The sequence below is a fragment of the Pelophylax lessonae genome (genome assembly GCF_965119305.1).
Source record: "Pelophylax lessonae genome assembly, chromosome: 4".
NCBI classification, from domain to species: Eukaryota; Metazoa; Chordata; class Amphibia; order Anura; family Ranidae; genus Pelophylax; species Pelophylax lessonae.
The window spans coordinates 613,699,402-613,726,649 of record NC_138771.1 but is presented as its reverse complement, the minus strand read 5'-3'; the positions used below and the strand labels follow the sequence as shown (position 1 = coordinate 613,726,649).

The 27,248-nt window shown below is 41.5% G+C and overlaps 1 protein-coding gene across 1 annotated transcript in view; it reads left to right on the top strand.

The window, feature by feature from the left end:
* The window catches only part of LOC309554683 (A.superbus venom factor 1-like), a gene marked incomplete at its 3' end in the record, with an annotated part of 174,990 nt that overhangs the window by 115,223 nt on the left and 32,519 nt on the right, over positions 1-27,248 (top strand). The window contains exons 5-8 of the mRNA XM_082256389.1: positions 15,129-15,223; positions 17,108-17,190; positions 21,310-21,397; positions 21,769-21,871. Of these exons, the coding sequence (XP_082112515.1) occupies positions 15,129-15,223; positions 17,108-17,190; positions 21,310-21,397; positions 21,769-21,871 (369 nt within the window). The remainder of the gene's footprint in view (positions 1-15,128; positions 15,224-17,107; positions 17,191-21,309; positions 21,398-21,768; positions 21,872-27,248) is intronic.

Below are 27,248 nucleotides of genomic sequence, written 5' to 3'. Positions count from 1 at the left end.
CTTGGATTCGGCTAAGATATGGAACACTGGCTGTGCCTGCAAGCTGAAATTTATAGAGGGGGGTCCTATACCATTGGAGAGGAGGCGGGGTTAACCCACACGTAGGCTGCCACACGTAGGCTGCCATGGAGACCACCAGGAAAGGAAAATTACGGTAAGTATGATAGGAATTTTCCGTTTTTTAACTGAAGGTATTCTTTGATTAAGCATTTGTTGAAGCATACCTCCCAACTTTTTGAGATGGGAACGAGGGACACCTATTAGCAAAACTATGTATGCATTGGACACACCGCCTGCTACGCCCACTTAACCACTTGCCGACCGCCGCACGACTATTTACTGCGGCGGTCAGCCCCTCACAGGCAGAGCGATGTAGTAGCCTGTGAGGGTCTAGGGAGCGAGCGCGCGCCCCCGCGCGTGTGACCGGCGGACCCAATGTCCGCTGGTCACTCGGTGATCATCGGTGCAGAGGGAGAAAATCAAGCCGCCTGTCATTCTCCCCTGTGTATGAATGGTGATCATTAGGGATGATCGAACGGTTCGGGTCCACCATCGGTTCGGCCCGAACATTGGGTGTTCGAGGTTCGGCCGAATTTATAACTTTATGCCCAAAAAGTTCGGAATTCGGCAACCAGAACCGCCCAAAATGCAATGCTTCAGGAAATGCGCTTTAAAAGCCCATGATTGGACCAGAACCATTAGCAAAAGCCAATTGAGGGGGCAGGAGAATGCTAGGAATGTGATTGGAGTGACTAGGGGGTCCCTAGACCAATCATTAGTGAATACGCCCCCCAGTATATAAGATCACCCCCGCCATATTCCTAGCATTGTTATACTGGACATGGAAGAGAGTGGAAGCAGTTCTGTGAATTTTACTTTAAAAGTGTCATTTAGCATTTATCAGTGTGAGGAAAGGGATATCTAGTGTAGTTAGAGTGCTCCTTTACACTTTAGTTTGCTTCAAAAATTTAGTTTCGGTAGGGAAAGTTTTAAGTGTCAGGGGACCATAGTGTAGTGTAGGGTTAACTGGCAGTGACTGCTATGGCAGGGTGACAAAACCCTTCCATAGCAGGGTGACCGCTATAGAGAAATAATCTTTTCTCTGAATAGCTTCATCACACCCATATGGCTTCTCACTAGCCAAGTATTTTTTTATGCTGCAGGGGCTGCCACTGCCAGTGCTTTTTTGAGGACATGTTTGATGTCAGACATGACATCTGAACATGTGTATAGGGGGTATATATACACATATATGTCTGTATATATACCCCTAGACATATATATGTGTGATAGTAGCAGAAATAAATGCTTGCGCTAATGAAATCATTTACAGTAATATATTTCTGCTACTATCACACCTATATATGTCTAGGGGTATATATTCAGACATATATGTCTATATATACCCCCCATACACATGTTCAGATGTTTTGCCTGCCTCAAAAGAACCCCAAAAAAATCCAAAAAAACGCTAGCGTCAAAAAAAAAAAAATGCCCAGGTGTGTTTTTGCTGGCATTTTTTGGGGGGTTTTGGAAGCAGGCAAAACATCTGAACTTGTGCACAGTACCACTATACACAAGTTCAGATGTTTTTCCTGACTGCAAAGAACTCAAAAAAATGCCTGCTATTAAACCGGCAAGGTGTTACAGCAGCGAAGCTAACCCCCTGTCAGAAAGTTTTCTAATACAAACAATCCTTTTTTTTTCTGGTTCTGGACATGCTACAGAGCTGAAACTTCACAGGTACACCTTTTAGACCCCCCAGACACAAAATCACACAAAAAAAAGTTCTTAAAAATTGATAAAAAAAAGCCAATTATTGAAAAATTAAAAAAAAAAAAAAAAAGAGATTTTTTGATTTTTACTTTGGATTTAGTATCTGGGGGGGGGGGGGTCTAAAAAGTGTACATGTGAAGTTTCAGCTCTGTAGCATGTCCAGAACCATAAAAAAAAGATAATTTTTCAGTAGAACAGGGATGTGGGTCGGGACCCTCCTTTAACTTTAACACCTATATGATCTTTTTTTCTGGTTCTGGACATGCTACAGAGCTGAAACTTCACATGTACACCTTTTAGACCCCCCAGACACAAAATCACACAAAAAAAGTTCTTAAAAATTGTCATTTTTGATTAAAAAAAGCCAATTATTGAAAAAATAAAAAAATAAAAAAAAAGAGATTTTTTGATTTTTGCTTGTGTATAGTGGTACTGTGCACAAGTTCTGATGTTTTTCCTGCCTCCAAAACCCCCCAAAAAATGCCAGCAAAAACACACCTGGGCATTTTTTTTTGTTTGACGCTAGCGTTTTTTTTTTGGCATTTTTTGGGGTTCTTTTGAGGCAGGCAAAACATCTGTACTTGTGTATAGTGGTGTAAAAACACACATCCATATATTTATATACACACCTAGACATATATAGGTGTGATAGTAGCAGAAATATATGCTTGCGCTAATGAAATCATTTACAGTAATATATTTCTGCCACTGTCTCACCTATATATGTCTAGGTGTGTATATAAATATATGGATGTGTGTTTTTACTCCACTATACACAAGTTCAGATGTTTTGCCTGCCTCAAAAGAACCCCAAAAAATGCCAAAAAAAACGCTAGCGTAAAAAAAAAAAAAATGCCCAGGTGTGTTTTTGCTGGCATTTTTTGGGGGTTTTGGAGGCAGGCAAAACATCAGAACTTGTGCACAGTACCACTATACACAAGTTCAGATGTTTTTCCTGACTGCAAAGAACTCAAAAAAATGCCTGCTATTAAACCGGCAAGGTGTTACAGCAGCGAAGCTAACCCCCTGTCAGAAAGTTTTCTAATACAAACAATCCTTTTTTTTTCTGGTTCTGGACATGCTACAGAGCTGAAACTTCACTGGTACACCTTTTAGACCCCCCAGACACAAAATCACACAAAAAAAAGTTCTTAAAAATTGTCATTTTTGATAAAAAAAAGCCAATTATTGAAAAATTAAAAAAAAAAAAAAAAGAGATTTTTTGATTTTTACTTTGGATTTAGTATCTGGGGGGGGGGGGGGGGGTCTAAAAAGTGTACATGTGAAGTTTCAGCTCTGTAGCATGTCCAGAACCATAAAAAAAAGATAATTTTTCAGTAGAACAGGGATGTGGGTCGGGACCCTCCTTTAACTTTAACACCTATATGATCTTTTTTTCTGGTTCTGGACATGCTACAGAGCTGAAACTTCACATGTACACCTTTTAGACCCCCCAGACACAAAATCACACAAAAAAAGTTCTTAAAAATTGTAATTTTTGATTAAAAAAAGCCAATTATTGAAAAAAATAAAAAAAAAAGAGATTTTTTGATTTTTGCTTGTGTATAGTGGTACTGTGCACAAGTTCTGATGTTTTGCCTGCCTCCAAAACCCCCCAAAAAATGCCAGCAAAAACACACCTGGGCATTTTTTTTTTTTGACGCTAGCGGGTTTTTTTTGGCATTTTTTGGGGTTCTTTTGAGGCAGGCAAAACATCTGAACTTGTGTATAGTGGTGTAAAAACACACATCCATATATTTATATACACACCTAGACATATATAGGTGTGATAGTAGCAGAAATATATGCTTGCGCTAATGAAATCATTTACAGTAATATATTTCTGCCACTGTCTCACCTATATATGTCTAGGTGTGTATATAAATATATGGATGTGTGTTTTTACTCCACTATACACAAGTTCAGATGTTTTGCCTGCCTCAAAAGAACCCCAAAAAATGCCAAAAAAAACGCTAGCGTAAAAAAAAAAAATGCCCAGGTGTGTTTTTGCTGGCATTTTTTGGGGGTTTTGGAGGCAGGCAAAACATCAGAACTTGTGCACAGTACCACTATACACAAGTTCAGATGTTTTTCCTGACTGCAAAGAACTCAAAAAAAATGCCTGCTATTAAACCGGCAAAGTGTTACAGGAGCGGAGCCAACCTCCTGTCAGAAAGTTTTCTAATACAAACAATCTTTTTTTTTTTCTGGTTCTGGACAAGCTACAGAGCTGAAACTTCACATGTACACCTTTTAGACCCCCCAGATCTGAAATCCAAAGTAAAAATCAAAAAATCTCTTTTTTTTTTTCAATAATTGGCTTTTGTATCAAAAATGACAATTTTTAAGAACTTTTTTTGCGTGATTTTGTGTCTGGGGGGTCTAAAAGGTGTACCTGTGAAGTTTCAGCTCTGTAGCATGTCCAGAACCAGAAAAAAAGATCATATCGGTGTTAAAGTTAAAAGAGGGTCCCAACCCACATCCCTGTTCTACTGAAAAATTATCTTTTTTTTTTATGGTTCTGGACATGCTACAGAGCTGAAACTTCACATGCACACATTTAAGACCCCCCCCCCCCCAGATACTAAATCCAAAGTAAAAATCAAAAAATCTGTTTTTTTTTTTAATTTTTCAATAATTGGCTTTTGTATCAAAAATGACAATTTTTAAGAACTTTTTTTGCGTGATTTTGTGTCTGGGGGGTCTAAAAGGTGTACCTGTGAAGTTTCAGCTCTGTAGCATGTCCAGAACCAGAAAAAAAGACCATATAGGTGTTAAAGTTAAAGGAGGGTCCCGACCCACATCCCTGTTCTACTGAAAAAATTGGATTTTTGTAAGATCTTACCGTAAAATCCTTTTCTCTTAGCTCATTGACAGACGTAGTCCTCTTTGATTCTCATCAATAGGGTTATGCTGCCTCCGCAGGAGTAGGACTAGGCAGAAAGAAAAACGTTCTGGCTCCACCCTAGGGGCAGTCCCAGAGGGTATATCCTCTCTCTCTCTGCTACAGGATGTCAGTTATGTAACAAAGCAGTGTCAGAGAATTTAACCCAACCCAACTCAATGATAGAGGGGCGGGTACTACGTCTGTCAATGAGCTAAGAGAAAAGGATTTTACGGTAAGATCTTACAAAAATCCAATTTTCTCTGTCGCTCATTGACAGACGTAGTCCTCTTTGATTCTCATCAATAGGGACGTCCCAAAGCAGTGCCACAAATGAGGGGTGGGATTGACAGAAATCAAAATCCAATCTAGAAGGCCCAACCGGAGCCAACCAGAAGTATCAAAGGACTCATCGAGCAAACAGATGAGACCTACCCAACAAACCCTCGAGGTAGACCAACAGTCTCCTCAAACAGCGGCCTGCAGGAACCCTGCGGCCAGAAGAGGCATCTGACGATGCCCTCACATAAACCTTATACAATCTTGTAAAGGTATGAACCGACGACTAAGTAGTCGCCTTGAAAACCTGAACCACTGACGCCTGATGGCGGAAGGTCCAGGAAACACTAAGCGCCCGAGTAGAATGCGCCTTAACAGGGAACGGGGGATCCCGACCCTTAGATAGAATAAGCCTATACCACCGTCTGTCTGATCCATCTAAAGATGGTCGCGGCAGAAACAGGCAACCCCTTCTTAGGGCCATCCGTGATCACAAACAGTGAATCCGTCTTACAAAATGAATCCGTAGTATTCAAATATACCCTGATCGCCCGAACTACATCCAAGGAATGCAATGCGAATTCTCGAGGATGACTGGGCTTAGGACATGGGGAAGACAATTCAATGTCCTCACTCAAAATGAAACTTTGAAACCACCTTAGGAAGAAAGGATGGATTCGGATGAAGAACAACCTTATCCCTATGAACCACCAGATATGGGGAACAACAGGATAATGCAACCAGTTCTGACACCCTGCGTGCAGAAGTGATAGCCACCAAGAAGGCCACCTTCTGGGATAAAATAAGCAAGGGATCTCCCTGATATTTTAAAAAGGAGGTGTCTGAAGAACCGACAGCACCAAATTAAGATCCCAGGGTGGTAAAGGCGCGCGCACTGGCGGAGCCAGGTGTCGCACCCCCTGGATGAAATTCCGCACCAAGGAATGAGTAGCTAAAGGCTTCTGAAAGAAGATAGCTAATGCTGAAACCTGACCCTTGATAACACTCAAGGCTAGCTTCTTCTCAACTCCCTGTTGCAGAAAAGCCAATATTCGGGCCACCGAATAAGAACGTGGAGGGAACCCAAGGGATTCACACCACGCAATATAAGATTTGCATGTGCGATGATAAATCTTTCTGGAAGTCGCTTTCCTTGCTTTAACTAGAGTAGGAATAACTGAAGCTGACAATCCCTTGTCCTTCAGCACCTGGGTCTCAATAGCCAGGCCGTTAAAGCCAGCGATCGTAAAGCAGGATGGAAGATCGGTCCCTGCGACAGTAGATCCTCCCTAAGAGGAAGCCGCCAAGGAACGTCTGCGACCAGCCTGACCAGGTCGGCGTACCAGGCCCGACTAGGCCAGTCCTGATCTACCAGGATAACTGGGATTCCCTCCACCTCTATCCTGCGAAGAAGCTTCGGCAGTAACTTGAGAGGAGGGAAGTAACTGATACTGCCCCACGGGGCGATCAGCATGTCTGCGGTGTCTGCTAGAGGATCGTGGGAGCGAGCCACAAACCTCCGCACTTTCCTGTTGAGCTGAGATGCCAACAGCTCCCATTCGGGGTGCCCCAACGGAGACACAGTTGGTGGAATACCCCTGGATGAAGAGATCATTCCCCTTGATCCAGAATCTGACGGCTGAGATAATCTGCCTGCCAATTCACCCCCGGAATGAATACCGCAGAGAGAGCTGGAACAATCGTTCCGCCCAACGAAGAATGCTGGCCACTTCTATGGCCGCCAGGACACTCCTGGTGCCCCTTAGATGATTGACATGAGCCACTGCTGTGGCATTGTCCGACTGGATCCGAACCGGGCTGCCCTGGAGCTGCTCGGTCCAGTGAATCAGACAAGTCTGATCGCTCTCAGTTTCAATACATTTATCGGTAACCTGGACTCTTCCAGGGACCAAAGCCCCTGATCCGAGAATTTCTCCTCACCCGGATAGACTGGCATCCGTGGTGATAAGCATCCAAATATTGGTAGGAATGACTTCCCCTGGCTGAGCATCGGAGACCGAAGCCACCAGACCAGGGACTCCCTGGTCCGCTCGCTCAGCCGGATCCGATTGTCCAGGGAATCTGGATTTCGGTTACACTTGAGAAGAATCTCTCCTTGAAGGATTCGGGTATGGGACTGGGCAAATGGTACTGCTTCAAAGGAAGCCACCATCAAACCCAGGACCCTCATGCAAGCCTGGATGTGTCTAAAATTAGACCCAAATATTCCAGCCTTCTGGTGGAAACCAAAGATGACTTCTGCAGGTTCACCAGCCACCCGAACTCTTGCAAAGAGGTCATGGTGATCTCTAAGTTTAGTAACTTAGAGATCACCAAGTTACGGAGCAGAAGATCGTCTAGGTGACCTAGAATCTATATGTCTCGTTGTCGTAACAACGCCAAGACTGGGGCCAACACCTTTGTGAAGACCCGGAGAGTCGAGGCGAGACCAAAGAGTAACGCCACAAACTGATAATGGTACTCTTTCTACTGAAAAACGCAGGAAACGCTGATGTCCTGCATAAATAAGAAAGTGAAGATAGGCATCCTAGATGTCTATGGATGCCAGAAAATCCCCCTGATGCAGGGAGGCCGCTACTGTGCGAATGGACTCCATCTTGAATTTTTGTACCCTGACAAAAAAGATTAAGTGCTCTTAAGTCCAGAATTGGACGCACTTTGCCCTCTTTTCTGGGTATTGTGAAAAGGTTTGAATAGAACCCTTGAAATGCTCTGTCCAAGGAACGTGGACCACCACTCCTTGTTGCATTAAATCCGTGATTGCTCCCCGTAAGCTCTTAAGCGATCCGGGGATAGTCGAATATTGCGGAAACCGGCGAAGACGTCCCCCTGCCCCAGCTATGGGCGGGGGCGCACCTTCAGGCTTTAGTAGTCTTATCTTCAGGTCTGGAAGAGCCGGGCTTTTGCTTGCCCGACCAGCGCCCCTTAAAAAAACCTCCTGAAGGAGTTTTGGAGGACTTTGCTTTTTTCGCCCGTGGGCTGAAAAAAACTTTTTATGAGCGGAAAAAGAAGGCCCCCGTCTCTGACGGGATCTTTTACCCTTAGTACTTTGTGGCAAGAAAGTGCTCTTTCCTCTAGTGAGATCCTTAATAATCTCATCTAAATTGGCCCCAAGATAGGCGCACACCCTGAAAAGGGAGATTTAACCAAAGCTTCCTTGAGCCTTGGTCTGCCGACCAATATTTTAGTCACAGTGTATGCCTGAGGACCACTGCTGAAAACTGATGCTCGCCCCAATAGTGGAGTGGCGTCTAGTGCAATGTCGCAGACAAACTGTAACTCTTGTATCATCTGTTCCACCAGATCTGATACCGCCTGGGGGATATCTCTCCCCTCTAAGCCACTTGGTCCATTCTAGACCAATAGCAATTACTGGTCTGAAAGCTGACCCAATTAGGGAAAAGATGGTGTGAGACACAGCTTCCACTTTACGATCATCTTTAAAGGACGGAGCATCCTCCAATAGGATAACCGTAGCTTTGTTCAATCTGGAGATTGGAAAATCCACCACAGATGGTACTATCCATCTCTTGAGGAGTGATTCCTCGAATGGATAACGCCTATTAATGCGTTTAGGAAATAGTAGGGGCTCGTCCTGGATGACCCCATTCCTCCTTAGTTACATTACCGAAACACTTGGGTAAGGGAAATACTTTCGCCATTTTGGTGCGTTTATTAGTACCAAATGGGATCTCAGTATCAGCTACTTCTGATGGTGTAACCTCCGAACAGATACAATTAGTGAGTTTACTAACGCTTCCTCTCGGGCTATGGTAGATGCCGAAACATCTTCCTCACTGTCTGAAGAGACAGCACCCGAGTCACAAACCCCAGATGAGGTACCTGCAACTGCAGGAATAGGCTCAGACTCTGAATCTGAAGTTTCAGATGAAATGGGGGTAGGCGGGGGTCGCTTCCTTGCGCCCTGTCCCTGACAAGCCAATTCCACCCGGGATAGACAAAAAATTTCCAAAACTGCTGACAATGACTCACTATTAAGTGGGGAACTGGAGGGTCCTGCAGCCACTTCGAGGGGATCAGGTGGAGATACATGTGTGGCAGGGTCCATGTTAATCCAGGACACTTTGCCAGTAAAAAAGAAAAAACATTTTTTTTTTTTTTTAAATAAAAAAATACCTCTTTTTTTTTTTTTTTTAAATAAAAAAATACCTCTTTTAATTCACCAGCGCAATAGCGCCCCTAAGCGTACCTGCTTAGGACCCCCAGAGAGAGAGAGAGACCCCAAGGGCTCACCACCAGATGCAAAGAAGTTTCTTATTAAAACTGCTGTCAGCGTTGTCTTGTGCAGACTGGAAGTCTTGCACTAGGTTTCCCGGGTGAAAGGAAGTGGCTCCGCCCCCTGTGTATGCCTTCCGGCGTTCCCAGCTGCTCCTCGAGGTTTGCTGGGCACATCAAACATGGCCGCCCCCATGCAGGAGACAATAGGCTATGAAAAAATGGCGGCCTGCGTGACCTGCGGGCGGCTTGTGTAGACAATGCAGACATGCGGTCTACAACAAAATGGAGGCGGACTGCCGATCTAGCGTGGCTCCTCCAGTACAGCGGCCTGCATGCTTTGAAAACAGCTGATGGCGGCCTGTCGGCCTGCGGGAGTATGGCGATCTAAGGTAGGCTATACCTCCTATGTGTTTACTATAGCAAATCGAACTCGGCTTCCTTGTTAGAGAACCCAAGACTTGCTGAAGTATCAGATCCCAAACCAAGCCTGCTGGAGTGTCAGCTCCTAAACCAAGGTTGCTAGAGTGTCAGCTCCCAATGTTTAAAGTGATAGCTCCCAAACCAAGCCTGCTGGAGTGTCAGCTCCCAAACCAGATCACACTATCACAGGGGATATGTGAACATGTCATAGGCTACAAGGGGGAACTTTAATGTCAGAAAGGATCTGACCATACACAGAGGGGCCCGTATCCCAAAGACCCCACAGGGGGGAAGGGGGAACATTTACTCACCATACCGGCTGACGGCACCCTCTCTTCACAGTACCCTCTCCACCGAAGTGGGGGGCTGTCGACCAATACGGACGCCTTGACTCTCTGGTTCCTGGCGTCCAAGCGAGACGTTTAACTTGCAGGGTCAGTCCCCGTCCAATAGGACTATGTCGCGGCCGACCCAGCGCGGAGCTATGGTCTGCACGCGCTCGTAGGCTGAACCGGGGTGACCACTGGATCTCAACATCCAGCCCGTCGCCCGGTCCCGCATACTTACTTGAATGTGTCGCGGCCGACCAAGCGTGGTGCTATGGTCTGCGCGCGCTCGTAGGCCGGCTGGGGTGACCACTGGATCTCAACATCCAGCCCGTCGCCAAGATCCGGCGTAATTGCTTGAAGATCTCACAGGAAAAAAACTGGAGAAACTACCTAAAAAAATATTTTTTTTTTTTTCTAAGAAAATCTTGCTAGGACCAAAAGATCCCAGCAAGGAACTTAGGTCCTTACTCCTGACTAGACAGAAAAAAACTGACATCCTGTAGCAGAGAGAGGGAGGATATACCCTCTGGGACTGCCCCTAGGGTGGAGCCAGAACTTTTTTTTTTCTGCCTAGTCCTACTCCTGCGGAGGCAGCATAACCCTATTGATGAGAATCAAAGAGGACTACGTCTGTCAATGAGCGACAGAGAAATTATCTTTTTTTATGGTTCTGGACATGCTACAGAGCTGAAACTTCACATGCACACCTTTTAGACCCCCCAGATACTAAATCCAAAGTAAAAATCAAAAAATCTCTCTCTTTTTTTTTTAAATCTTTTCAATAATTGGCTTTTTTTTATCAAAAATGACAATTTTTAAGAACTTTTTTGTGTGTGATTAATAGTTAATGGGGCATGACCCAGAACCCTAGGCACTTTTTAGGGGCATTTATTGGGTTTTAGGGCTTCAAAATGGTGTTTTTTGATTACCGAAGTTCGGGTCCCATTGATTTCAATGGGGTTCTGAAATCCGGGCCGAACTTTTGGAAAATTCGGGTGTTCTGGTCGAACCAAACTTTTCAAAAGTTCGATCATCCTTAGTGAAAGCAAAAGAGTTTTGGCCCACGGGACTTTAAATGAGGTATGTGCTAGTGGCTGGAGATCAATAAAATATACAATTGGGTAAATGAAGTAACATTAATTCTTTATTGTATTGTGTAAACATAATATAACAAATGTCATGTGTGCGGTATCACATGACGTAGCTCAATAGCTAAAATGTAATTAGTAAACAGTATACAACGTAGAAAGTGGTACATCACATATTGGCATACATCTTGGTGTTACAGCTTGGTTACAAAGGTGGCCTTATCATATTGGGGTTCCATAATGGTAGAATATACTGTATCATGAACTGACGCGTTTCGAGAGCTAAACTCCCTTGTTCAGAGATCATTGTATTCAAAATGTATCTACAAAGAAACAATATGTTGGAATAAGTAATAAAAGGTAAGAGGATTGAAGAGATTGAATGAAATATGGACTCAAAAGAGTACCAAATAATCACGGGTCAATAAGAGTCAATGGAAAATTTTGGACCTCCATGTGGTGGCGGTGAACCGTATTTGACCCAGGAGCTGAAGGGTCTCGGTGGAATGCAAACCAGAGAAGGGGTCCATGGTAGGTGGATAGTGAGTATAAAATGGAGAAAGATACCTTCCAAACCTGTCATGTGTATATGAAAAATGAGGTAATGAGGGTGTAGCATCTGCTATCAAAGGTTGTGCAAACAGCCAAGATAGGTGGTGGGTAGGAAGGGCTGGTGTCATGTGATGAAAGTGGAGGAAATCCCAATGGAGTGGAAGAGTGAGGAAGACTGAAGAGGGAACCCCAGAATAGATTGAATCACCAAGTGATTGAGTGATAAGAAAAAGATGGCAGTGCACCGTAACCAGAAACTAAGAGAATGAGAATTAGAAAAGAGTGAAATCGTGAGAGAGTGAAGAGCTAGTCGGGAGAAAAGGGGTGCTCAGGGTGGGTGAAGCCATAAGAAGAAAAGCAAGAAAATATCCCAGTGAACAACCTACCATGTTTGTCCGAAGATGGCAGCAGACCTGGAACCCTAACGTCATGTCTTGCGGGTGTGCACGGATCAAGCAGAGCCCGAGTGTCCGCGATCTCGTGGAGGAGAGGAACGCTGGAGGCAAACCTTCCCGCCCCGCAGATGTAATAGCACGTACCAACGCGGCGACGTCAGTGATGACACTGGCGCACAGCGTGGGGGATGTGCGGCATGACGCCGATGTAAAGGTGGACCCGCTCATCCCAATGAGGGGATGGGCGGGGACAGCAAGGGAGAAGAAACCTCCCTCTTCATACATCGCAGCTCCTGGGGCTAGAACAACCACCACTCAGTCACATAGGAGCCCAATAGACCATTGGATGATACAGCACCTAATGTGAAAAAATAATTATTTCCACATAGGAAGGACTCAATGGGTGTTGTTAAATGGATGTAAAAAATATTGTATAAAGAAAATGAGAAAGAAAGGGGGAGAAAGGGGGGAACACCAAGATTGAAATACCAGCCAGGAAGAAAACCAGATCACTGAAGGGGCACAATGGGTGTCTTCCACCCTAATGTCAAAGACAAATAAAGAAAAATGGTCTGGTTACCACCAAAGCACAACTCCATCCCAATATTCAAATGAAAGCAAAAGAGTTTTGGCCCACGGGACTTTAAATGAGGTATGTGCTAGTGGCTGGAGATCATCACATGACACCAGCCCTTCCTACCCACCACCTATCTTGGCTGTTTGCACAACCTTTGATAGCAGATGCTACACCCTCATTACCTCATTTTTCATATACACATGACAGGTTTGGAAGGTCCCTTTCTCCATTTTATACTCACTATCCACCTACCATGGACCCCTTCTCTGGTTTGCATTCCACCGAGACCCTTCAGCTCCTGGGTCAGATACGGTTCACCGCCACCACATGGAGGTCCAAAATTTTCCATTGAGTCTTATTGACCCGTGAGTATTTGGTACTCTTTTGAGTCCATATTTCATTCAATCTCTTCAATCCTCTTACCTTTTATTACTTATTCCAACATATTGTTTCTTTGTAGATACATTTTGAATACAATGATCTCTGAACAAGGGAGTTTAGCTCTCGAAACGCGTCAGTTCATGATACAGTGTATTCTACCATTATGGAACCCCAATATGATAAGGCCAACTTTGTAACCAAGCTGTAACACCAAGATGTATGCCAATATGTGATGTACCACTTTCTACGTTGTATACTGTTTACTAATTACATTTTAGCTATTGAGCTACGTCATGTGATACCGCACACATGACATTTGTTATATTATGTTTACACAATACAATAAAGAATTAATGTTACTTCATTTGTCCAATTGTATATTTTATTGATCTCCAGCCACTAGCACATACCTCATTTAAAGTCCCGTGGGCCAAAACTCTTTTGCTTTCATTTGAATATTGGGATGGAGTTGTGCTTTAGTGGTAACCAGACCATTTTTCTTTATTTGTCTTTGATCATCCTTAGTGATCATACGGTTCTACTATGTAGGACCGTTGATCACTGTTAATACACCTCAAGTCACAGCCAATCACAGTTAGAATCACGCCCCTAGGGACACACATAACCCCTCCCTCTAAAAAAAAGTTAACCCCTTCACTGCCAGTGTAATTTTACAGTAACAGTGCATATGTATACAACTGATTACTGTAGAAATGTCACTGGTAACCCAAAAAGTGTCAAAAATATCAGTCAAGGATCCAATCTGTCCGCCGCAATGTCACAGTACTGCAAAAAAAATCGCAGATCGCCGCCGTTACGCGTTAAAAAAAAAAACAACAAAAATGACAAAAATCTTTCCCTTTGTTAGTAAACGCGATAACTTTTGCGCAAACCAATCAAAATACGCTTTTTGCTATTTTTTTTTACCAAACATATGTAGCAGAAAACAAATTGGCCGAAAATTAAAAAATTTTGATTTTTACATTTTTTTTTTTGGGGGGGGGGGGAATTTCATATAAAAAATGTGAAAAATATTGTTATTTTTGCAAAATTGATGCTCTTTTTTGGTTTATAGCGCATGATCAAAAAATCGCACAGGTGATCAAATACCACCAAAAGAAAGCTGTTTGTGGGGAAAAAAAAGGTCAAATTCGTTTGGGTACAGCGTCGCACGACCGCGCAATTGTCCGTTAAAGTCACGCAGTGCCGAATCGCAAAATAGGCCCTGGTCAGGAAGGGGGCAAAATCTTCCGGGGCTTACGTGGTTAAAGGAGAATTATACGGGAAATTTACAAATGCAACTTAGAAAATGGATGAAAGGTTTAGAACTGGAAAACAATGTTTGAAAGATAAAAAGTGCATTTTATATACAACTATATAAATCAGACCAAAATGAGGGACAAATGAGGAAGAAAGAGGGACTTTGTTCCAAAATTTGTCCCTCGATATCTGGAACAGTTGGGAAGTACTGTATGGTTAAAGCAATATTAAACCAAAAAGCAAATATTTATTACATTGCAGCTTACCAATTCTTAGATCTGATGGCTGCATTCGTTTCCAATTTTTAGGATTTCTTTCTTTTATTTTCACCTGGTGATCCTGCTAGTAAGTCTGTTCTTTTTCAACAGAACAAGCTCCCCTGCAGACATAGCATTTAGAGGGTTGGGAGGAACCATTTAACGCTGACAAGGGTGCCTACAATGATCAGCTTTTATTTATTTACTTACCTTTATCCCAAAAGGAACAAAACTGTTACTGCAACTGCTGAAAAAGTTTGAGTTGGAGTTTAATTCCTTAGTGTATCTACATCTGCTAGTCCATCTAATGCACCCCCTCCCCCCAGACTGACAATGATGTTGTTCAAAGATGCCCCTCTGTGCTCCTTCATCCAGAGTGGAGGCACTCTAATACAGGAGGTGTGTTACTGGCCAGATCACCAGATAAAAACAGAGGGAAAAAAAAGCCTAAAAAAGAAAACAAATGCAGCCAAAACATTGAATGATTGGTAAGCTGCAATATATTATATTTTTGGTTTTGGGCTTAATTCCACTTTTAATTCCGCTTTGTATGCTCAGTTAAAATTGCCAAGATTTGTAACAGGCTTTTTTAATCTGCCACCAGCTGTCCTCTTCAGATGTGCTTCATTTCATTGTATACTGATCACTAATTTTTCTCCTCTTTTTCCAGACTCCTGAAAACATTATTGTTAAGAGGGATATTGTCAAACAGAAGTCATCCTCGGGCATCCTCTCCCTGTCTTATAAACTGCCTGAACTTGTAAGGTGAGGATATATCTTTCTTTTTTTTTTTTTTTACATTTAATCAGAGCCAACTAGATTTATAGATGTGAATGAAATGGGTAAAAGATGGCTTTAGCTCCTATTCTCCAATTGTAGAGAACTCCATCGCATTTCACCCTTTTCGGGGCCTTTATGAAGTTTTTGTAAAGCTGAAAGTTTTTTACCTTCATGCATTCTATGTATGAAAGTAAAAAACATTAATTAATGCATCTTCCCCCACAGCCCCCCCCCCCCATACTTACCTGATCCCGATCCAGGGATTTGCACGAGAGCAGCTGCTGTCCCAGCTCTCTGCCTCCTCATTGGCTGAGAGACAGCAGGGGGAGCCATTTTAGAGAAGAGAAAGATCAGGGCTGCTCTGTGCAAAACTATTACACAGAGCAGGTAAGTATAACATATTTGTTATTTAAAAGAAAAATGTACAGTAACTCTTTGGTGTCACTTTAAGCCCTGAAAGGGGGGCAAAATGCAACTGAGGAGTTCTCTACAGGTGGAGAACAGAAGCTGAAACCATCTTTTACCCATTTTATTCACATTTATTCAACAGGAAGTTGGTGACTGTGTGCAGACAACCACCATTTTGTTGAAGTCTACTGGAGTCTTACAATCTGATCCTGTCTGCCTTGCACCAGTCTATCCACATGCTTATCTGAATGATACAGGTTCAGGGGGCATTTGAGTGGTACCATTTTCATTGTTTTGGGCCACAATTCGATTTATACAGTAGATAATACACATGTGTGGATACTCATTCAAAGAGACAGACTCTTCTTGTATAAAATGGTGCAACCAAAATGTTGTTTTTAAGGAGACATAAACACAAGAATATAGATTCAGAAGAACAAAAAGAAACGAGTAAGAAAAATAACATTACTATCATAAAAAGGGTCTGGCATTTAGTCAACATTTATGGAAACACTCAACTCTTCAACTCTAAGACCACATTGTTACACAGTAGCCACACCGATCACCCATAACATTCTGACCACTGACAGGTAAAGTGAATAATATTGTTACAATGGCACCTGAAGGTTGGTGGAATATATTAGACGGCAACACATTTTCCCTGAAATTGATGTTTTGAAAGCAGAAAAAATAGGCAAGTGTAAGAATTTAAGCAACATTGACAAGGGCTAAATTGTAATGGCTAGATGACTGGGTCACTGCAGCTATTGAGGGATGTTCTAGGTCTGCAGTGGTCAGACTGACCAAAAGTGGTCCAATGAAGGAAAAATGTCAAACCAACAACAGGGTCATGGCTGGCCAGGGGTCTTTGATGTACATGGGAAATGAAGGCTGACCCATGTAGGCCATTCCAATAGAAGGGCTACTGTAGCTCAAAATGCTGAAAAAGTTCATGCTGATTCTGATAGAAAGATGTCAGAACACACAGTGTGTCGCAGTTTGTTGTGTATGTGGCTGGGTGCCCATGCTGACCTGTGTCTACAGCCAAAATTGCCTACAATGGGCACATGAGCATCTAAACTGGATCACAGAGCAATGGAAGAAGGTGGTCTGATGAATTCATGATGGTTTTAGGAACACAACAATGAGTTTGAGGTGTTGATTTGGCCTCCAAATTCTCCAGATCTCAATCCAATCAAGTATCTGTGGGATATGCTGGAAAAAACAAGTCTGATCCATGGAAGTCCCATCTCACAACTTCTAAAACTTAAAGGATCTGCTGCTGATGGCTCAGTGCCAGATACCACAGCGTACCTTCAGAGGTCTAGTGGAGGCAATACCTTGATGGGGTATGGTGGAAAGTCATAATGTTATGACTGATCGGTGTATATCATTTACTGTAAATGAATGAGCTGTTCAGTATGCATGGGGATGGAACTTATGCACAGTTTTCTTATGCAGTGTGGGGACTTGGACCATAGCAGCAAAATTCGAAAACTCTCCTCTTCAGAACTATACTGCAAATTTCGAAGTGAGGGAATACGGTAAGAGGTTTTTACCATTAAAAAAAAATGTAGGGTCACCAATAAGAGACTGTTCAAAGAAGAATACAGCAATCCATGCTGAGCAAACCCTCCCAAAGTAAATCTGATATGTTGTAGGTTGTTACATTTAAATTATAGATGCTTTTACTGTGCACTACTTTATTAAAAAATAATAATAATAATAATATTAATAATTGTAGCACCCTCCTAGATAGGTGCTAGGTAGGTAAAGCATGGTTGCTCTTTCTGCTTATCAGGGGAGCCTGATCAGTAGTTAGGCCTGCTCATTGTGCTCAATGGGCGATTCATGTGGGCTGAGGGAGTGTCCCCACTGTATCAAATGAGGAGGTTTGTTGGACAGTGGAGGAAACCTGGCAAAGGACACACAGGCTTTTGTACCTGTCCCAGTGGGTTTGCACAGTGAGAGGTGCATCATGGGATAGGGCATAAAAGCAAAGAGCACATGAGGCAGGGGGTCTTTGGGCGGGAAGCCAGGTCCCAGAATGAGGGTGACAGTTGTCTCTCCTTCTGCTGCTGTGGATGGTGGTCACAGGTGGTCGACCTTGTGGGGCTGAATCCGGAGTTCTAAGAAAGCTGACTAGAGGAGTTGGATGCAGTGTCCGTGAGTACCGGGAAGCTTGCCGGGGGTCTGCCCAGGAAGGGGACCACTCCAGTGGAGAGTCAGTGGACGGGTGTCAGCACACACAGTAAGAGAGTAAGTGGTCCCAAGTTAGAACCCTGAAGAGAAATGCAAGCAGGAACACTTAATCTATCTTCACTTCAGTGGCAGGGTGAAGCAGCAGCCTTGCCGCATTCAAAAGTACGTTGTCCTTACTATCGTGAATAGTTGTCAGTTGGAGTATCCCACTCATCCCTCCTCCTATCCAAGTTCTACAATAAGCTACAAAACAAAATCCCCTGATCTGTACATTGTCTGAGCCAAGTATTTAAAGTGATACGTTTTCATAGACTGTTGCTACAGGTAACCCAGGGGAATCCAGAAGATACTATATCCAGCAGCCCTCTAGGGGGCAGTGCTACATAATAATGAGAAGTTATTAACAAATGTTTTCACACAATATTCACACAACTTTCACCCAGGAGTCATATTTTTTCCAGTTGAATGAAAGTAGAAAAATGGGTGAATCTTGGGTTGAAAGTTGTGTGTATCTTCTTAAAAAAATCTATAAATAAAATAGACCTCAAAGCATCCAAAATGATGATTATTATTATATATATTTGTTTTAAAGCCCAAATAAACTTCCGGTAGTTAACATCATCTAAATAAATTATTATTATTATTATTATTATTATTATTATTATTATACAGCATTTATATAGTGTCAAAAGTTTGCTCAGCGCTTTACAACATGAGAGCAGACAGTACAGTTACAATACAATTCCATACAGGAGGAATCAGAGGGACCTGCTCATTAGAGTTTACAATCTAAGAGGGGGAGCCAAGTGAAACAAAAGATAACTGTGGGGGTGAACTTGTTAGCAGGGTAGGCCTCTCTGAAGAGAAGTGTTTTCAAGGATTGTCTAATAATGGACAGGGTAGGAGACAGACAGATTGGGGTAGTGAGTTCCAGAGTATTCCAGGTAAATCAAAACAAAAGGATGTGCAAAGTCTTTCTTTTAAAATGTAAATAAGTGAACTTCTGCGCTACTCAGAGTATGATTAATAATGTGAATATATAAAAAAATGTGAAAAATATGCTCCCACAAGCTGCACAAAAACACTTTAAAGGAATAAGTGTTCAAATAAATATGTGCCAAAAATACAATATTCCAACAAATAATCATAAAAAATAAACACATATAAAGTGTAATTGTGCACAAAATAAATCACATAAAATCTATTAATCAAATGTGCTAAAATAGAGCCAGGTGTGAATAAAAGAGCTCTGTGCTGAATGTTGAACACCACTTAGATCCACCACCTGCGTGATCCCTCTCCCTGATCAGCTGGTAACTCACCCCAACAAGATGCCCCCCATTTGCATGGTCAGGGCTACAAGCGCAATGTCAAAACACATTAAGTGTAGGGGTCCTCCTTAAATAATTTCTCCTCTCGCATGTACATATAGGGAAAAACAAAGTGGAATCCACTAGTGTAATACAGTTTAAAACTCCAAATTTAATTGTTAAAACATAGTAGTTGCACTCACATAAACCAAAATCAACAGCGCATGTAAAATATGGGGTTTGGGGTGTTCCCCACGTCCTCACCAAATGCACGCTAGTGTGCCTGACAAGCAGGAACCACTGCCGCTCACCCTCTCACTTCTCCGGTCTGCCGTGTAGCCAGACCCTAACGTTTCATCATTCCGACTTTGTCAAAGGGGGGTGGCTACACAGCAGAGCCAGCCAGCTTTTCTTATCATCTCCACCTAGATGATAACTTCTGGTCTCGGCCATGACTGGAAGTGACATCCCCCGGCTCCTCCCAACGCGTTGCATCACTGACACACAACTTTCTCAAGGGTTGACAAAAGTCACGTGTCAGTGACGCAACACATAGGGAGGAGCCGGGTGACATCACTTCCAGTTACAGATGAAGCCGGAAGTTCGGATTCTACAGCCTTCTACCTGTGTGTGACCCCACTGTCCCAGCTCCTATACACATAGCAGTTATTTTAACTGTGAGTCTACCTTTGATTTTTAATAATAATACTACACCATGAGGATTCTTATTCTTATTACATGTGTGAGCCAATTACTTTCTTTTGAAAGCATCCACATCCTGAGTAGAAAAGCTGGATGAAGTGCCAACAGGATGCAGAGAACGATCTTTGTTGTCTGTGTGGAAGCAGTGGTCTCTCTCTACAGAGGTCCAACACAGCCCCTCCCGAGTCAGACCTATGGATTAGAAAAGATCATACTTACTGCTAAATGCAAAGCCATAGGCCTGGGCCTGACACAGCAGAGAGCGTGTATTCCTCTGATGAGAGGCCACTGCTTCCACAAAGAGAGCAAGAGCCCCACTATGCAACATGCTGCCTGAGGATGGGCTTTTCTTCTCAGGATGTGACTACTTTCTGAGGAAAATAAAATGTAAGATTTTAACCACTTCTGGACCGGAAGATTTTCCCCCTTAATGATCAGGCCATTTTTTGTGATTCGTCACTGCGTTACTTTAACGGACAATTGCGCAGTCATGCAACGCTGTACCAAAATAACATTAATGTTCTTTTTTCCCCAGAAATAGAGCTTTCTTCTGGTGGTATTTGATCACCTCTGCAATTTACATTTTTTGTGCTCTAAACAAAAAAAGAGCAACAATTCTGAAAAAATGAAAACAATATCTTTCTGCTATATAATATCCCCCCCCCCCCCAAAAAAAAAAATAAAAAATCTAAATTTTTTCATCATTTTAGACCAATTTGTATTCTTCTACATATTTTTGGTAAAAAAAAAACAATAAGCGTATTTTGATTGGTTTGCAGAAAAATTATTGCATCTACAAACTAAGGGAAAGATTTATGTCATTTTTATTTTATATTTTTTTTTTTTTACTAGTAATGGCGGTGATCAGAGATTTTTAATGGGACAGATCGGACCCCTAACTGACATTTTTGACACTTTTGGGGGGACCAGTGACATTATTACAGTAATCAGTACTAAAAATATGCACTGTTACTGTTTTAATCACACTGGCAGGGAAGGGGTTAACACCAGGGGTGATCAAAGGGTTAAGTGTGAGCCTAGGGGGTGTTTTCGAACTGTGGGGGGGGGGGGGGGTGGGCTTATGTTCATTCCAGAGACAACAATGGTCTGCTGTGTTTACAACAGCAGACTGCTGTTCTCTCTTGACGGGGAGCGATCGCGGGTGTCCGGCGGTAATCAGCCCTGTGGATCGTCTTCCCCGCTGGTGAACGCCCCCAGGATCGCTCCCACGGACCACTTTACAGGTACGGTGATTCGTGAGAACCTGCCGACCTGCCGCTGTATAACTGCGGCAGCTGGTCGGCAAGTGGTCAAACACCTTTGTTTTGATGCAACTGGAAGGTAAGTGGTTTAAAGTGAAAGTTCAGTTGGGCTGTAAGTATTTTGTCCTGTACTGTCAAGGTAAAAATAAATGTGTAACTTCCTAATACCGTCTTTCTCTGTCTTTAGCATTGCCAACATTTGAAATCCAACTGATCCCAGACCAAAAATTCTTTTACATTGATGATCAAAATTTTGTCGTAGATTTAAGAGTAAGGTGAGTACAGCGTAAATATGTGATGGAAAAAACTATATAAATCTATCTATCTATCTATCTATCTATCTATCTATCTATCTATCTATCTATCTATCTATCTATCTATCTATCTATCTATCTATCTATCTATCTATCTATCTATCTATCTATCTATCTATCTATCTATCTATCTATCTATCTATCTATCTATCTATCTATCTATCTATCTATCTATCTATCTATCTATCTATCATACAAATATTCAGATTTCTCAGTGAACGGTGATATCTATTCTAGTGATCCGTAATATCTGTTCAGGAAGTGTGCGTTGCTCATTAACAAATGTTTCATTGGTTGGTTTGTTTACTGCGTTCTTCTATTTCTTTTCCCAGGTACCTCTATGGGAAAGATGTGGAAGGGTCAGCATTTGTATTGTTTGGAGTAGCAAAGGATGGGGTAAAGACAAGCTTTCCGAATACCCTTAGGAGGATTGAGGTTAGAAGATTATAGTTCAGTTCAACTTTTGCTAACCAATGTTTTCATAACTCTCAAAACTTTTGAAAATTAGGCCAATTCCGCCACTCCACTCCTACATGTAAAAAACATAATTTTTTTTCTAGAAAATTTCTCAGAACCCCCAAACATTATATATGTTTTTTAGCAGAGACCCTAGGGAATAAAATGGCGGTCGCTGCAACTTTTTATATCACACGGTATGTGTGCAGCAATTTTTCAATGAATTAAAAAAAACACTAAAGTTAGCCCAATTTATTTGTATAATGTGAAAGATGATGTTATGCTGAGTAAATAGATACCTAACATGTCAGGCTTAAAACACTTGTGGAATAGGGATGATTGAACTTTTCAAAAGTTCAGTTCGGCCAGAACACCCAAACTACCCGAAAGTTCGGCCGGATTTCAGAACCCCATTGAAATCAATGGGACCCGAACTTCGGTAATCAAAAAACACCATTTTGAAGCCCTAAAACCCAATAAATGCCCCTAAGAAGTGCCTAGGGTTCTGGGTCATGCCCCAGGGACTATTAATCACACAAAAAAAGTTCTTAAAAATTGTCATTTTTGATAGAGAGCCAATTATTGAAAAAATTATTGAAAAAAAAAAAAGAGATTTCTTTGGATTTAGTGTCTGGGGGGGTCTAAAAAGTGTACCTCTGAAGTTTCAGCTCTGTAGCATGTCCAGAACCAGAAAAGTTTGTTTGTATTAGAATTAATATAGAACAGGATAGTGGCTCCGCTATTTTTACACCTTCCCGGTTTAGTAGCAGGCGTTTTTTTGGGCATTTTTGGGGGTCTTTGGAGGCAGGCATAACATCAGAACTTCTGTGTAGGGGTATATATATATGTATGTATATATACACATCAGTGTTAATTTTGTCGACTAAAACCGACTAAAACGTTTTCGTCGACTAAATTAACACAATTTTAGTCGACTAAAATATGACTAAAACTAAAACAATTCAGATGACTAAAATACAACTAAAACTAAAATGGCATTTTAGTCAAAATACTATAACTAAAACTAAATCGAAGTTTGCTGCCAAAATTAACACTGGTGCATGCTGAAAGCTTAATACCACCATAAATAATAACAAATTTGATTTTTCACTCCAGGACCAGCAGTAGTATATAATGAGTTTGGAAATTGTAGAGCAATGCTTAAATAATGCATTACAAATTACAATTGAACTACACCCATTCGATTATAGATGACTAAAATTAGTTTTAGTCGACCAAAATGTAGGACGTTTTAGTCGACTAAAATGTACTGGAGTTTTAGTCAACTAAATATGACTAAAACTAAAACACTTGCAGAAGACTAAAATGGGACTAAAACTAAAATGCCATTTTAGTCCTAAGACTAAGACTAAAACTAAATTGAAATTTGCTGCCAAAATTAACACTGATACACATACACATATATTGGTGTGAAAGTAGCAGAACACTATGCTTGCGCTAATGAAATAATTAACACCCATATTGCTTCTCTGCTATAACACCTATATATGTGTATGCGTATAAATACATATAAGTGTGTGTGTGTTTATATACCCCTATTCAGAATTTCAGATGTTTTGCCTGCCTCCAAAGACCCCCAAAAAATGCCCAAAAAAAACGCCTGCTGCAAAAACACACCAGGGCGCTTTTGTAGCTGGCGTTTGTTTGGGCATTTTTTGGGCGTCTTTGGAGGCAGGTATAACATCGGTACTTCTGTGTAGGGGTATATATACACACACACATGTATGTATATATACACATACACACATATAGGTGTGAAAGTAGCAGAACCCTATGCTTGCGCTAATGAAATAATTAACACCCATATGGCTTCTCTGCTATAACACCTATATATGTGTATGTGCATAAATACATATAAGTGTGTGTGTATATATACCCCTATACAGAAGTTCAGATGTTATGCCTGCCTCCAAAGACCCCCAAAAAATTCCCCCAAAAAAACGCCTGAAACAACACACCAGGGCGTTTTTTTTTGGCGCAGGTGTTTTTTTGGGCATTTTTTGGGGCTCTTTGGAGGCAGGCATAACATCTGTACTTCTGTGTAGGGGTATATATACACACACATGTATGTATATATACATATACATATATATAGGTGTTATAGCAGAGAAGCCATATGGGTGTTAATTATTTCATTAGCACAAGCATAGTGTTCTGCTACTTTCACACCTATATATGTGTATGTGTATATATAAATACATGTGTGTGTATATATATGTGTGTTTTTGCAGCAGGCATTTTTTTTGGGCATTTTTTTGGGGTCTTTGGAGGCAGGCAAAACATCTGAAATTCTGTATAGGGGTATATATACACACACACTTATATGTATTTATACACATACACATATATAGGTGTTATAGCAGAGAAGCCATATGGGTGTTAATTATTTCATTAGCGCAAGCATAGTGTTCTGCTACTTTCACACCTATATATGCGTATGTGTATATATACATACATACATGTGTGTGTATATATATACCCCTACACAGAAGTTCAGATGTCATGCCTGACTCCAAACATGTCCTCAAAAAAGCCCTATAAACGCCTGCAACAAAAAGCAGGGTGACAGGGGCGAAGCCACTATCCGGTTCTATAAGTGTTCTAAGAGAAACAATCTTTTCCCTATAGCGGTCACCCTGAAATGGAAGGGCGTTGTCACCCTGCCATAGCAGTCAGAGTCAGTTAACCCTACACTACACTATGGTCCCCTTACACTTAACACTTTCCCTACAGAAACTAGATTATTAAATCTAACTATAGTGGAAAATAGTACCCTAACTACACTAGATATCCCTTTCCTCACACTAATAATTGCTAAATGACACTTTGAGAGCCAAAGTAACAGAACTGCTTCCACTCTCTTCCACAGCCCTGTATTAAAATGGTAGAGATTTGGCGGGGCTATCTTATATACTGGGGGGTTTATTCACTAATGATTGGCCTCTGGACCCCCTAGTCACTCCAATCACATTCCTAGCATTCTCCTGCCCCCTCAATTGACTTTTACTGATAGTTCTGGTCCAATCACAGCTTTTAAAGCCCAGTTCCTGTCCCATTGCATTTTGGTCAGTTCTGGTTGCCGAATTCCGAACTTTTTCAGCAAAAAGTTCGGAATTCAGCCGAATTTCGAACAGTCAATGTTCGGGTCGAACCGATGGTCGACCCGAACCGTTCGATCATCCCTATTGTGGAATAGCGCCAAACTTTGTTACTTAAAAATCTTCATAAGCAATGTTTTAACATTTTTTTACAGGTTACCAGTTTAGAGTTACAGAGGAGGTCTTGGGCTAGAATTGTTGCTGTAATACCTCACATGTGTGGATTGAATGCCATTTACATATGTGGGCGTGACATACGTATGTGTTCGCTTCTGCATGTAATCATGCGAGAAACGGAGGCACTTTCAATTTTTTTTTGTTTATTTTATTTTTATTTTTTTATTTTTACACTTTCCCTTTAAATCTCTCCTCCAGGCTGGAAAGCCTGGGATTAAAAGAAAAAAAAAATGATCTCGGCTTTCCAGCTGAGAACACGGCAGTATTTACAACTGCTAGGCCAGACGTGAAGTCATAACGTCATGCCTGGGTCTCTGAGAGTCAAAGAGACTGCCAGGGAACATCTGGTCCTTGGTGTTCTCTAGGGTGAACTTTCCCCGCCGGCGGGGGAAGTGGTTAAAGTGGAAGTAAACCTTATATTGTTTTCAGCCAAGGAAGCTGCAATCTTGGCCTTTGTTTAATCTACAACTGCCATGGAGTTGCACATATGATCAGTTATGACACCAGCAATTGGATGGTTTAACAGTTTGGTTGAATGCACAACCAATGTGACAGTTCACAGTACGTGCCAGTAATGTCATTTTTTTTTATTATATGAATTTTATTTGTTTTTCCATTTTACAAATTATCACACAAATTATCACACACATTATTACATCATTATCAAATGACATTTATAACCATTATATCCCCCCCCCCCACACACACACGCACACACCCTCTCCCACCCACCTCCCCAGTCCTCCCTAATCCTTCTCCTCTCTGTATCCCTCCTGCTTCCTTATTAGATTTATTCTCTCACTAATTCCACAAACTTCTTTGTACCTTTAAAAACCTTCCAGTCTTTCCAGATTATTTAAAACTTTCCTATTTTATTTTCTCCCAAATAATATAATTCCTCTAAGATAAATATATTATCAACCTTTCTGATCCAGTTCCCTACTTTTGGGCTTTCTGGCACTTGCCACCCTTTCGGAATTAAATATTTTGCAGCATTTATCAAGTGGGGCATAATTTTCATTTTATATTGCTTTATTGAGAATTTATTATTATGAAATAGACACATATCTGGAGACTTCTGCATTTTAGTTCCCGTTTTTTCCTTAGTAAGATTCACTATTTCCCCCCAAAACCTCTGTATAATTGGACACTCCCACCAAATATGTGACATAGTCCCCCTTAACCCACACCCTCTCCAACATAATGGTGATTTTTCAGGTTGGTATTTATGTGCCTGACTCAGCGTTATATACCACCTTGAGATACATTTATAGTTAATTTCCCACATTTTTATATCTTTTGTAGTTCCTTATAATAATAATACTTAACATGTTTTTAGCGACTGTGGTGTTGAAATATGACCGGACGAAGGATTTTGAGCTGTTTGGGCATTCAAAGTGTTTCTTTAATATGGCAAGAAAAAAGCACTAAGCAGTTTTGTTAATGTTGAAAATAAAACAAAACCTTTCCTGACCAATGACTTTTAACTGATTTAAAGGTGAAGATTGGGGTAGATCAGTATTTTGACTTGATTTGTGACTTGACCAAAATAAATGACTTGACTTTATTTGCTTCACTTCTAGCAGGGACTCGACTTGACTTGCTTGCTTTTCGCCACAGTAACTTGGGACTTGCTTGAGACTTGAAGGTTAAGACTTGAGACTTGCTTGTGACTTGCACATGTGTGACTTACTCCCATGTCTGGTGGAATCCATCAAGCTTGTTAAAATATGTATTTGAGATGTTCCTTGTTTCAATGCTGGTTTTATACTTAAAATTTGTTCAAAAGGCAATAGATTTTTTCCCGTTCTCACTGGTTGGGGCAAGGTTTTAATCAAATGTTTTAGTTGATAGTATCTCTATTCATTTATCATCAGAATATCCTTTTGATGTTTCATTTCTTCCATTGTGCAAATCTCTCCATCCTTAATACTATCTTTTAATTGTGAATTTTTGTCTTTAATCCAACCCCCGCCCATTATTTTATTCCCTGGTGCAAAGTAGTCTGTTCCAACTAATGGAATCAGTGGTGAATTATATTCCCATTTCCTCTGTTTATA